Raw genomic sequence first — 13,162 nt, 5'->3', positions numbered from 1 at the left:
GATATATAACAAAGTATTGAGATGAACTTTTGATATTGACCAAATACTTATTTTCCACCATGATTTGCAAATAAATTCTTTAAAAATCAGACAATGTGATTTTCTGGATTTTTTTCCCCATTTTGTCTCTCATAGTTGAGGTATACCTATGATGAAAATTACAGGCCTCTCTCATCTTTTTAAGTGGGAGAACTTGCACAATTGGTGGCTGACTAAATACTTTTTTGCCCCACTGTAGGCTTGTATATCTTTCCTCTACCTAAAATCTTTAGTTCCCTCTAGTGTCCAGTTTTTGAAATCATAAAATTGCTTATCTTTGTTATGTTTGTAAAAACCAAAACAGGATCTATTTCCCATGAGAAGCTGTTGGTTCTTTATAGTTAATTCCAAAATCTTATTGTAAAAGTTTCAGTATTCCAATTTTATCTGGACCTTTAGTCTGTTTATAACTTTCTAAGATAAAAAACCTATTTGGCTTTTTGCTGTTTATTTCAGATTCATTAAATTCTTAAGTTTATGATTAAAATTTTATTTTGTTCAGGATTGAAAGCAGACTCACCTGGTGTTTTCAAACTTGTCATTCTGAAAGTCTCTAATAGCTTAAAAGTAGTTAATGAGCAATTTCCAAAAGTAATTAGAAAGTGAAGTTTGCAAACTAATGTCCTTTAAAAGTCTCCACTGTGGTTGCAAGCAAGATGGCCAATCCCGTTGTCTCCCGGCATGCAAAGCTGCAGAAAATTGCTGTCCTGCACTCTCCTCACGAGGAACAGTCATCCAGAGCACATGTGGGTGATCTCCCATCTTCTCCTTATCCAAAGAGGTTCCAAGGAACCTCTCCACTCACTGGTTCCTTGGTCTTTGCTGCAGTTTAAGGCCCGCTTTCACAGAGCTGTCTTCAGTTTGCCATACCTCCCCCAGAAACCTCAATCAGTTGAAACTTTTGGATGCTCTTCAAGGCAGCTCCTTGTAGAGCACATTGCAATAATGTAATTGGGAGGTGATTAAGGTGTGAGTGACTGTGAGCAGCACACCATGGTCCTGGAAGAGATGCAACTGGTGCACAAGACAAAGTTGTGCAGAGGCCCCTCAACCACAGCTGCCACCAGTTCTTGCAGCAGGAGCTGTAAGTTTGCCTACTTTGCTATAGAGCAGTGTTTCTCAGCCTCAGCAACTTTAAGATGTGTGGACTTCAACTTCCAGAATTCCCCAGCCAACATGCTGCAATTCTGAAAGTTGCTAAGGTTGAGAAACTGCTATGGAGAAGACTGTATAATCTGAGACCAGACTGGAGAGCTTCACAGACCCACAAATGCCTTGGATATGGCTCATTCCAACAATTACCTTCAGATTGCAATGCTTAATGTGACAGAGTTAGGGAATTATTTAATGTATGGGAAGTAACCAAGCTAACCATATTTACTTTTTAAACTGTTTTTTAAAAGAAAGGATCCCTTGAGCTCAACATCTGGTGATTACCTGGAAACATCATGGAGTTTTCTTAGTAGCAATACAAAAGTAGTTCACATTCTTTTGAGAATGTATTTTCAACTTCTCAATTTCACCCACAGCTCTGAGAATTCCTGGTAGTCTCTCATCCAAGGATTAATTAGACTAACTCTGTTTATTTATTTTTTTTCCTAGATCACTCAAGCTAGGCAAGTTGTAATCATTTCAGCTGGACTTAATTGAATGACATTTTAATTAATGTTAAATTGAATAATTAATGGAATAGAACATTTAGGTTTTGTTCTGGCCTCACACCATTTCTGGAGCATTGCCTTTGGCATATCAGTTATAGGCCAGTATGACCCTTGACCTCCTTTGCCCTCCCCCCCACCAAAAAAATAATGTGTCCCTGTTCTAGAGGGTTGTACCCATAGGCTGTTTTTGCTCCAGATGGACTTGCATGCCATTTTTTCAGTGAAGCAAAGTGGCTGGTTCTGCTCACATTCCCATATGATCATCTATGGTTTCTGGAAGTTTTCTGGGTTCACACAAATCCCTAAGCTATGCTGTGGTTGGTTAAGTTGTGGTTCACAGAGTATTATAAGCTTCAACTGGCATCAGCCTTTGGTCAGTCAACAACAGATAACTGAGACTTAAGGCAGCATAGCAAGGACAAATGACACTTGAGTTCGTAACAAACAGTTATGACTTCTAATTGCTAACATACACATTGAACAAATGATTTGATTATGTAATTGCCCAGTGGTCGGGTTAGGATGGTAGAGTCCGATCCAGCACATTTTTTGCTAAGAAATTGCCACTTGCCAATCAGTGATTTACCACATGGAAAAGTGCCATGCAATTCCTTTGGGTCACAAGAGCTGTCTTCCCACAACCCCACTAAGCCATCATTTGCTAAACAATAAACCATGGTTTTCAGATCACAAAAAATGGCACTAATCTACAGCAAGCAATCCCATTTTGGCTTGACATCATACTTGTATCCGGTGTGTATGCCAAAACAATAATATAGGTTAAGGGTACAACTCAGGGACCATTTGACCCACTGTGATGTTTTTTGCATAATTTCAGTCTCTTCCCTCTGCCCTCCTCTCCCTCTTATTTTATTTTAATGTAGCTTGTGAAGCAACTTCACTTATACTGCCTCAACACATTTCTTCAGTCTCGGGCGCTGAGTGTTGAATTCCCAGAGATGATGTCAGAAGTGATTGCTGCACAACTTCCAAAGATACTGGCAGGAATGGTGAAACCGCTTCTCTTTCACAAAAAGTGACTTGCCTCTCCATCTGTCTATCCACAATCCCACTCCTCCACCCCCATCTCTGGCTCTCTTTCTCATCATTTGTAGAGATAACATACACAAGTTGTGTATTTTTAACAATTGTTGGAGATTATTTTGGGAGGATGAGATTTTGCAGTGTTGGAATATTCTCAGTTCTGTGTCACTTCATATGCCTACCATTTTATGTATTAGACCTGGATTCAGTCATATTTAGAGAAGACCCATTGAATCAATGGGACAGAGGTCAGTCATGGATCAGTTATTTACACTGATTTCATGGACCTGTTTGGAATCTGGCCAAATCTAGAACCCCGTCCACTCTCCCTGCAAACCTTTACTTGCTGAGCCTCATCATCCTTTGTTCCTTTGCAAGTCTTTTTCCCCCCCAAGGCATGACCAATATTTGTCATAAGAAATGTTTTATAATAGGCCTGATTAAATTTCTGCTCAGATATCCATTTGAAATCAGTTTTTTTTTTAAGAACAGGAAGTCACCTTGTACATTTTCCCTTCATATTATTCATTTTTAAATTGCTATAATGGAGTAAAACTTCAGCTTTTATTACATTTCCATCTCTCTCTGTGTGGTTATATGTGTATATGTATATAAATATGATAGAATATGGTAAAATTAAAATAGAAGTAATCTTCTAAACTTGGAATATATTCCCTTTACTTTCAACTTGTCTTACTTTACAACACCTGAGAAAAGGCCATTTGCAAAACGGGATTCTTATTTCTGTTGTATTTGTAATGTGATCAGATCACATTTATTGCCTGGAACCAATGACCACACCACAGGTTGGCATGGGCAAAGTGAATTTCTGACTTTTTTTTTCATTGTAGATCTCCAAAACAAAAATCACAGTATAGGAATTATCCTGCCCTAAAAGCATTTTCTCTGAAAATGCATTGATTTTGTTGGAGCTAATTGACTAATTACACATTGCACTAAGCCATATTATGAGTTATTCGGTTTTGTTTTGACCACTTAGAACGTTGTTCGACCTAGCCATAGTTTTTAGCTTAACATGTTTTGTGAAGCCAGCCAATTGTGGCTAATTCAACAAACGATCCATAGATTACTGCAACATGTGAACTCAGTGATTTATCTTATTTATTTGCTTTATACTCTGCCTTTCCTCTAGGAGCTGAAGATGGCTTACACAGGTATCATCCTCATTTTATGTCCACAACAACACCCTGTAGGATATAGGCTGAGACAGTATCTGACCCAAAGTCACCCAGTGAATTTTCATGATTCAGCTGGACCTGAATTTGGGTTTCTCCATCTTAATCCAACACTTTAACAAGCATGGGTCAAAAATGTAAAGTTGGCAGCTTTAATCACATGGTCTCAGTGGACCTCTTGACTTTATTGATGTTCCCATGGATGCAGCTGCATATGAAACTATTTCAACACTAAAAACTGCTATAGAAGCAGTAAGTAAACATGTTTAAGATGGCATCCTTTAATTTCCGGTGTAAAGTGAAAAGTGTGCATTGTCTCAATAACCATAAGGCACCAGCAAAAGATAAAGACATGTCTTTATTCAAGAGGGAGGTGCTTTTCCTCTACCATTCCCTCATTTAGGGCCCAAATGTCAACTCACACTAATCTTAAACTTATTAAGTACAAAGCCTCTTGACAATGTGACAGATGTGCTGGCAAAGTTACTTATTTTTTGATTTTGCATTATGTATTGATTTTGTCTTTCCTCAAAGTGATGTGAGTTTATTACATTAATATCCCACTTTGCTTCTAGGAGCTGAAGGCAGGGTGCATAGTGATCTGTACAACAGAGCAAAATCTGTCGAATTACAATTCCCATAATCAAAAAATAGCATGGTCAGCCATGCAGCCTAAGAATGAGGGAATATACTGTTCATTTCATCTGGACTGCATCAGATTGGGAAAGGTGGCAATCCCGTGTAACGGACCTAACCAATTTTAATTGGCAGGAGTATTTCACAATTTCACCATTACCCAAAACGGCGCTGCTGCAGAGAAGTTACTGCAGTGCTTCATAATATTTTAAATAAAGCCTTTGGGGGTGCAGTCTTAATGTAAGCACTTCTTCTGGATTTGATCGGCTGTTCCTACCATATTTATATGCCACCATTTCTATTAAAACAAGTTGGGGGTTCCTCCCAGGTTTTCTGAGCCTGCATGAGCCTTAGAAAGGTAATGAAGGATTCTAGGTGACTTGTCTGAGCCCAGCGTGATGCAGGATCTCACATCACCCCGTAAACTTCTGATTTTGTTATCAAGTGGTGCTTTCTCTCTGGCCAAGAGCCAGTTTCTCATTCTTGCTGAAGGGAGGTTTTTGCAGCTGACCTCAGAGCCAAAACTGCCCCAACTTTGCTGGAAACTCTGTGGAAATACTGTCTGCATAAACCTGATCTGTCAGCTTTATTATATATGTATTGAGCTTTCCTGCTTTATGTCAAGATGACCTCGTATCAAATGCAGCGTTTGTTTCTAATTTAATTCCTCTTTTCCTCTCCTACCCATCTGAATGGTGGAGGGAGAGAAATGAACATTCTTTTGAGAGAGTTTAAAACTTGAGTCGTTGCTTTATCTGCAGCCTTTAAAAAAATTATTATTATTAGGTTTGTATCCTGCCCTTAGAATTAGAAATATAATTTTGGTTGAGGTGGCAGACATACCTAATACTCCTGCCTCCTATTGTCTCCACAGCAACAACCCTGTGAGGTGGGTTGGGCTGAGAGAGAGGGACTGGCCCAAAGTCACCCAGCCGGCTTTCGTGCCTAAGGCAGGACTAGAACTCACAGCCTCCTGGGTTCTAGGCCAGCCCCTTCACCACTCCACCAAACTGGCTCTCTTCACTTGAAGGTCTTCCTGGGGTGTGTTATGCTTTGAGTAGCCTGAAAGAAGTAGAGCTAGGAACCAGTGAGTTGTTAAAAAGAAGCATTTCAGAGAACTAAAATTCCTCAAGGTTGAAACCAGAATTCCACAGGATTGTTAAAAAGGAGATATGGGAAGGATTGAAACTGAGATCGCATAGATTGATAAAAGACGGATTGAAATAGATTCTTATAACTCAACATTGAAATTTCATTGTTTCGCTAAAAAGATGTGGGAAAGAGATGATAGACACTTTCAAGAGGACGAGTAATATAAACAATTCTTTTAAAAGGCTGTCTTTTTAATATCTCTTTCATTTTATAAATTGACCTTGATTCTCATAAAAAGGTTTTCAATTGCATAAGGAGATTCACCTCTGCAGTGGCAAGCTAATTTTCATTGGCCTCAGACCATGCCATGTTGGCTGGCAGTAGCGCGTTCCTAGCTTTTCAACAGAGGAGAAGAATATGAAACCTACATTTGCTGACTGACAGGCTTGCTAGCTACAGAATCCAGAATTTTCTGGGCAAATAAGCCAGAAAGGAGCATATTCTAAATAATGGCCAATGATGGGCCTTCCAAACAGGAGGAATAATCCAAAAAGGATTTCACTACTTTTACTTCACTACTCTTTGTTGCTGATGGCAATAGCTTAGTATTTTCTCTGCAAGTTGCCACTGAACCATGACTGTGGAATCAAACATATACAAAGAGTTAAGCTTACAAAATATTCTTCAGTTTGAAGAGAGTTCATAAGATAAGAAGTTATTTTATTACCCTCCAGTCCGAGAATTATTACAGAAGCTGTATCTGGGATTTGTTGTAGGCTAAAAAATATTTATGATGAACAAATATGACTTCATGTAATAACATCTTCAGTAGTGGTTTAAGTAAGTAAACAAGTTTATTGTTGTAACCACAGGTCATAACATAAGAATGCCATAAGATACATAAAATAACAATAAAGATTAAGTTGGTTTAGTTGGATTGCATAATGACCACTGTTTCAGCCTCACAATTCATGGCATTTTGTAGGTTCCACAATGCGATGCCCTTTGGCTGATTGGGTTATGGTTCCATGTTATATGTTTATCAGGCCACTATGGATCCTCAAGCAATAATTGTTAAATTGCTTGAATCCAACCACTGTAAGTGTGGTACACTTTTAAAATACCCCCAGATAATTTGTATATTACTCAGGGCTTTTTTGGGGGGGGTCTACCTTTAGGAAATGAATCTAAACTCATTGAATTGCTTTGCAAGGACTCAAGAAAATGAACTGACATTTGCGCTGGGAGAAGCTGACATACTGAGTTAAAGGTTTTGAACTGAGTGATGTGAAGCAGCTGCTTCATCAAAGTTCAATCACCCATACAGCTGAAACCTTTGAAAGAAGCAGTGTGGCCATCAGTCACAGCCTCATTCACTTATCTCTAGGGAGTTTGTATGAAGTTCTGTTTGCTTCTGTGGGCAAGTTGATTAAGGAAAAGAAAATCTAACCATCTAAAGGCAGTAAGGGGAAATTGAACTTATGCGGTTGAACTAAAAGTAGCACAAGATTATCCCCATCCTGTGGTTTTTTCTGGATTATTACAAAATGGAGCTCATTTATTAGGAACTATTAAACACACTGGACAGCAAGAAGACTACAGCATCATTCTAATGTTTCTGCCATGCATGTTGGGGAAATGCGGTCATAATATTTGGGATTGGGAAGTGAAGTGTCTTATAGAATTATCCTGTACTGTAATATTATGATTTTATGATTTGATTTTCTGTTTCCATTTGCTGTAAGCCACATTGGGAATAGAAAGGGTTTTTTTTGTTTTAATTAAATTACAAAAATAATAGTCAATGTGATGACCTCCTTAGTTTTCACAGCAATCATTGTGAATATGAGACAGAAATATTTCTAGATAGTATCATATTTGGTGTGATAGCTATTAGCATAAAAGGAAGAAAATGATTAGCTAGGGGAATGGACTGAAAATAACTAAATTTATCAGAAAAGCAACTTTTTCACTTATGAAACAAATCAAATGCACAGATATGGTAACAGTACTTAAAAAAAAAAAAACTTGGGATAGTAGCTGATTAGAAACTGAATATGAATCAGCTATGTGATACGGCTACAAAAAAGGCAAATATAATTATAAGTTGAATCAACAGAAGTACAGGTAGCTCTCACTGCCTGCCTGCAATTGAGCCCAGCAACTCCATCGCTAAGTGGCATGATCGTTAAGTGAAACTTCACATGACTGTGCTGTTTTACAATTTACAAGTCAGTTCTGGCTGTGTTTGTTAAGCAAATCACCATGTGTTATTAAGTGTGATATCATGACCATGACATGTAACTTCCTGCCAGCTTCCCCATTGACTTTGCTTGTCAGAAGCCTGCTCTGGGGGTCGCAAATGCTGATCACGTGACTGTGGGATCATAAACGCATGCCCATTGCCAAGTGCCTAAGTTGTGATCACATGACTGGGGACACTGTGACAGACACAACTACGAGGACCAGTCATAAGTCTAATTTTTCAGCACCATTGTGACTTTGAATGGTCGCTGAACAAGTGGGTGGTAAGCAAGGACTACGTGGATACCTTCCAAATCATGGTTCAAGGTATTCTACATTGGTCAGATTCCATCACAAGTGTTATTCCCAATTCTGGGCTCTACATTTGAAGAAAGATTAAGAAAAATAGGAACAAATTTATAGAAAGGCAGCAAGGATGATTAGGGAACTATAATCTAAACCCCATGGAGAGGTCTTGAAGGAACTGGGAAAGTTCAGCCTTGAGAAGAAAAAAGAGATGGGGATATGATAGCACTCTTTAAATATCTGAAAGGAGGTCACAAGAGCTGTTCCTGAAGATAGAAATCATTTTCTCTCATGCACACAATTGTGCCTTGGTCGCTTCCCATTTGGAGTACTTCAAGGGACTCTACATGGGGCTGCCCTGAAGACAACATGGAAAGTACAGCTGGTCCAGAATGCAGTGATGGGCAGTGTTGAGGACCCCTAGGTTCACCCACATTGCACCCCTGTTGCACAAGCTTCCTAGATTCCCAGTTTCCTTCTGGGTACAATTCAAGGTGCTGATTATTACCTTTAAAGCCCTTAGAAGTGGCCCTACAAATAACCTGGTCCTGTGCCATGTAGGGCTTCAAAGGGGATAACCAGCAACTAGAAGCTGCTATGGAAAAGGCGCACTCCAGGTTCCTTCCCTTAAATGCTGCCATCTAGTGGGACCTAGGAAGCATGTCTTTTCCATAGCAGTCTCCGCCCTACGGAACACCCTTCCCCTTGAGATCCGGCAGGTCCCCTATCCTTTTAACCTTCCAAAAAGCACTTATGACCTGGCTCCCCCCCCCGCCCCTCCCAAGTGCTGGGATAGGTTGAGATTAGTATGGGACAAATGTGTTGTGGGCTGCATCAGAAAGTTTAGCTCTGACACCAGTTTTTTTTTTTTCTGCTTTTGTTTCATTGTTGTTCATATATTGTTTTTATCCTCAGGTGAACCGCCCAGAGTTTGGCTTAAGATAGGTGACCCTGTTTTAAATGGATGAATGAATGATCAGAGTTCTAGAAATACAGGCCTACAAGCAGATACTGAGAGAATTGAGTATGTTTAGCCCTGAGAAGACCCTAAGAGGAGATATGACACTCTTCAAATATCTGTAGAAGCACTACACAGAAAAGGGCCCTGACCTGGTGTTTTGTTTTGTTTTGGTTTTTTTAATCATGGTAGAGAGCAAAAACAACTGTTAAGCTATTGAAAGGCAGATTCTGGTTGCATGTTAGGAAGGTCCATCCTGTAAATGCAGTTCAACACTTGAACCAACCAAGAAAGGAGATGAGGGTCCTGTTCCTGGGTCTGTTCAAACATTTATCATGGATGCTTTGGATGTGTGAATCTATCAGAAGATGGTCTAAGATGTTCCCGTGGATTTTACAAACTTTGTAAGGCAGTTTAGTGTCAGTGCTTATGTCAGCAAAGATCCTCCTTGTCAAGCTAATTCTGAACACCATGCTGGCTCACTCTATTTATGCAGGCATTCATAAACACATACACACACTAGGATTGCTTCCAAGTTGGAGGCTATTTTGTGGGAAAGAGTATGGCGCAGTATCAGCTTTGTATCAAATATCAGTATCAGTTAGTTCCTCATTATATTCTCTATCAGGTAGCCTCTTTCAAAAGCCTAGTTCTTTGATGGAAGTTTTTGTATCTTCTTCAACAAAAGGAAGAATTCACTGGGAAATTACTTCATCTTCTCATTATAGCTTTGCTTCCACTTGTGAGGTAGCAGCATAGTGCCGGAAAAATATGGAAATGTAGTTCTCTAACTACTGTTCACAACTCAGTATATCATATATAACAAAAGACGACGGTCTGAATACGGCTTTATCTTAATTGTCTTCTATACTGGAATGAAAAAATCAACCCCATCTGTTGCTTGTTAATGGATTCTCTAAATGTGAATTCTTAGGGTAGGGATTCTCAAACCTTGCATTATTGTGACCTCCTAAAATGATAAATGAATTTGTACAAGAAATACATATACTACCTGGAATCGTGAAATGTTAGTCTAGCTATCGAATAAAATAATGTGGACACTTAACAATTCTGTAAAATAAAATGGCTTTATTGGAAATAAGCCAATTTTTAAAGCCACTCTGTAACTTAAAATGGTTTCATTTGAAATAATAATTGAAATAATCAAAACAACTGCCCCCCCACCTCCAAACTTTTAAATCATATTGTAATAGAAAGCTTGCTTGCTTACTTCTGTATTAATTCCTGAAATCTAGGTTTCAATCTGAAAACAAGTTCTCTTGTTCACTAAAGTCAGGGAGGAAAATCCCATTGTATTTGCAAATGGTGGTTAGGCCCTTGAGAATCATTCACTGCAAAGGTGAGCATCATAATCCTTCAAAGGTAAAAATAAAAAAAGATAATCAGGTGGGCTTTGTCGGGTGAAGTATAGGTCAATAACTTTCATTGACACTTCACTAAATATGATTTTACCCAGCAAATTAATTCAAAAGTTGGTCGTCTTTTTTCAGCTATCAACATTGTTATAGAGCTAACAATGTCTTTCTGTCAAAGAGGCTGAATTGAAAGCAAGGTTTTCAATTCAAAGATACAGATGAACATTACGAGCAGCTTCCCTTGATAACAGCTACCAAAGATCTACAGCCGTCTCTGTTGGAAGCACAAGAATCTGAAAAACAATTGAGTTTGCCTGGGTTGCACACTGAGTGTCTTACGGATTATACATCTTCTAGTACTCCAAATTCAGTGGGGAGTTGGCCAGTATATGTTCTCACTGATGCCACTTGCCATTTGCAGATGACACAAAATACAAAGCCCCCTGGGAAATTGGGGTAGGAAGGAGAAAACCCAATCTACTTTTAAAAAGCAAATAACCTCATCTGTATTGTTGAAGTATTTATTGCTGTTTTTAAATTGATATGAATGCTCTTAGTTCTCTTTGCTTCTTAATGCTTAGCTGTTCTTGGAGCTCAGCTCTGATTTGCACATTAATCTTTCTGTCCCCAAATTAATTTGGATATTTGCAATCCAGACATACTTCCAAACTGTCTCCACTTGGAGCTCCCCTGCACCCATTCCATTTACCTTAATCATCTGCATTTTTTTTTTTTTGCCAGAGAATTTTTCTCTGCCTCCCCTGCCTAAAGTAATTATTCACATCCCCAAGAGGACAAAGACACTTAAAATGTCTTTTATTGTGCAAGATGTACACTCAGATCATACTACGACATTCATTCCTCTTTCTCACAATAAAGGAATTCCCTGTAGAGGTTCTCCATTCTGTGTGATAACTGAGCAACAGCTCACCAAATGCAGCGGTGTAAAATGTTTTATAACTAGAATTATATTTAAAATGAGCTCAGTTAAGCCCCTCAAACTATGTCTCTTCTCTGTGAGCCAATCCTTATTATATCCAAACTACTTCAACCTACTTGCCATTTTGGCTTGGCTCCCTACTAACATTCTTGAGCTACTGATAATCTCTAAGGGGAAAAATAATTCCAAACTTTGTACTTATTAGGAATTTTCTCCTTAAAAACATTGCAACACAAAATCTTCAATCTAGGAGGTTTTTCCTTCCAGAAAAGAAAAGGAGGCCATAAGAAGAGCCACATGAGGGGTTAGAACATATCATTTGCAGATGATAGGGAAGATAGCAAACTTCTTAGAGGACAGTATCACATATAAGGAAGATCTTGACAAGTTTGAACAGTGGGAAGAAACCAGAAAATTTTATTTCATGGTAAATTTTATCATGAAAAAATGCAAAGTCCTACATCTGGGTAGAAACAAAGACGAGTATAGGATGGGACAATATTGGACAACAATACAGGCAAAAAGGATCTTGTTGAACAAAAACAACATGAGCCAACAGTGTGATGCAGCTGCAGGAAATGCAAATGCAATCTTAGGCTGCATCAAGAGAAGCATAGTGTCAAGATTAAGAAAAAAATGTTTTTTTTTTCTGTTCTGCATTGGTGAGACTACACTTAGAATATTACAACCAATTCTAGGCCCTGCATTTTAGGAAGGACACTGAAAAATTGCAGTGTGGCCAGAGGACAGCAACCAAGATGATATGGGCTTGAAAGAAAAAAAACTAGGAGCAAAGTTAGAGGTATTGCTTACAAGTGTTAAGGCCTCCTGGTCAACCTGTACAATTAATCTTTTTTTTTAAACAATAACTTTATGAAATTAAAAAAAAACAAAGATAAAAACTAACAAGAACTAATAATCAAGAAAGAGAAAGAACAAAGAGAAAGGAAACGTGCAGAAAAAGAAAGAAAATGGAAGTTGGAAGTCATTTTTATTTTTTAATTTTTTTTTTGTATTTCTGCTTCTTTCCTCCTGTACAATTAATCCTTGAGCTGAATCTTTAAGTCAGTGTTGTGCAAACTTGGCCACTTTAAGATGAGTGGAGTTGAACTCCCAGAATTCCCCAGCCAGCATGGCTGGCTAGGGAATTCTGGGAGTTGAAGTCCACTCATCTTAAAGTGGCCAAGTTTGGACAACACTGCTTTAAGTGAACAAAAGTTGACACAGCCTCTACATAGAGCAAAGTTCAACAGAACATTGTTCTGCAAATCTGAATGAATACTTGCTCTTCATGTGTAGTTGTTTGATTCAAAATAAGAAAACTGGTTGCCCTCCCAGTTGATTTATGGTTTTTTTCTTTGTTACTGTATCATTACTAATAAGGTGCCAAAATATTGAGCTTACAATCAGCTGGGCGAAGACAATTCACAGGTTAGCAAGTGTCTAACCTTCCTAACCCAACTTCCTAACAATCTCAGGTTATGATTGTTGTTCCGTCTACTTTCAACAGTCATGAGCACCTCTAAGTGGCAAGGTGAGAATTTGAAAATGAAGGTAAATCACTCTTAATAAACAGAGGAATGCCGTGTTAAAAAGCAAAAGCAGAAAGAAACCACTCAGTGCTTCCAGCTAGCAGTTTTAACTGGGAGAAACTTTAAAAAAAGGAAGTG

General features: G+C 38.5%; 1 protein-coding gene across 1 annotated transcript in view; it reads left to right on the top strand.

Annotated features, from left to right (window-relative positions):
- The window catches only part of PGR (progesterone receptor), a 91,921-nt gene extending 84,561 nt beyond the window's left edge, over window positions 1-7,360 (top strand). The window contains exon 8 of the mRNA XM_088140606.1: window positions 2,585-7,360. Coding sequence (XP_087996732.1) covers window positions 2,585-2,740 — 156 coding nt within the window. The 3' untranslated portion in view covers window positions 2,741-7,360. The remainder of the gene's footprint in view (window positions 1-2,584) is intronic.
- Window positions 7,361-13,162: the final 5,802 nt, after the last annotated feature.

The sequence above is a fragment of the Python bivittatus genome, unplaced genomic scaffold, assembly GCF_059951505.1.
Source record: "Python bivittatus isolate LINGU-HERP-01145 unplaced genomic scaffold, Pbiv_v1 ctg000340_np1212, whole genome shotgun sequence".
Classification (NCBI taxonomy): Eukaryota; Metazoa; Chordata; class Lepidosauria; order Squamata; family Pythonidae; genus Python; species Python bivittatus.
The sequence above is the reverse complement of the archived record's forward strand: the minus strand, read 5'-3'. Positions and strand labels throughout refer to the sequence as shown.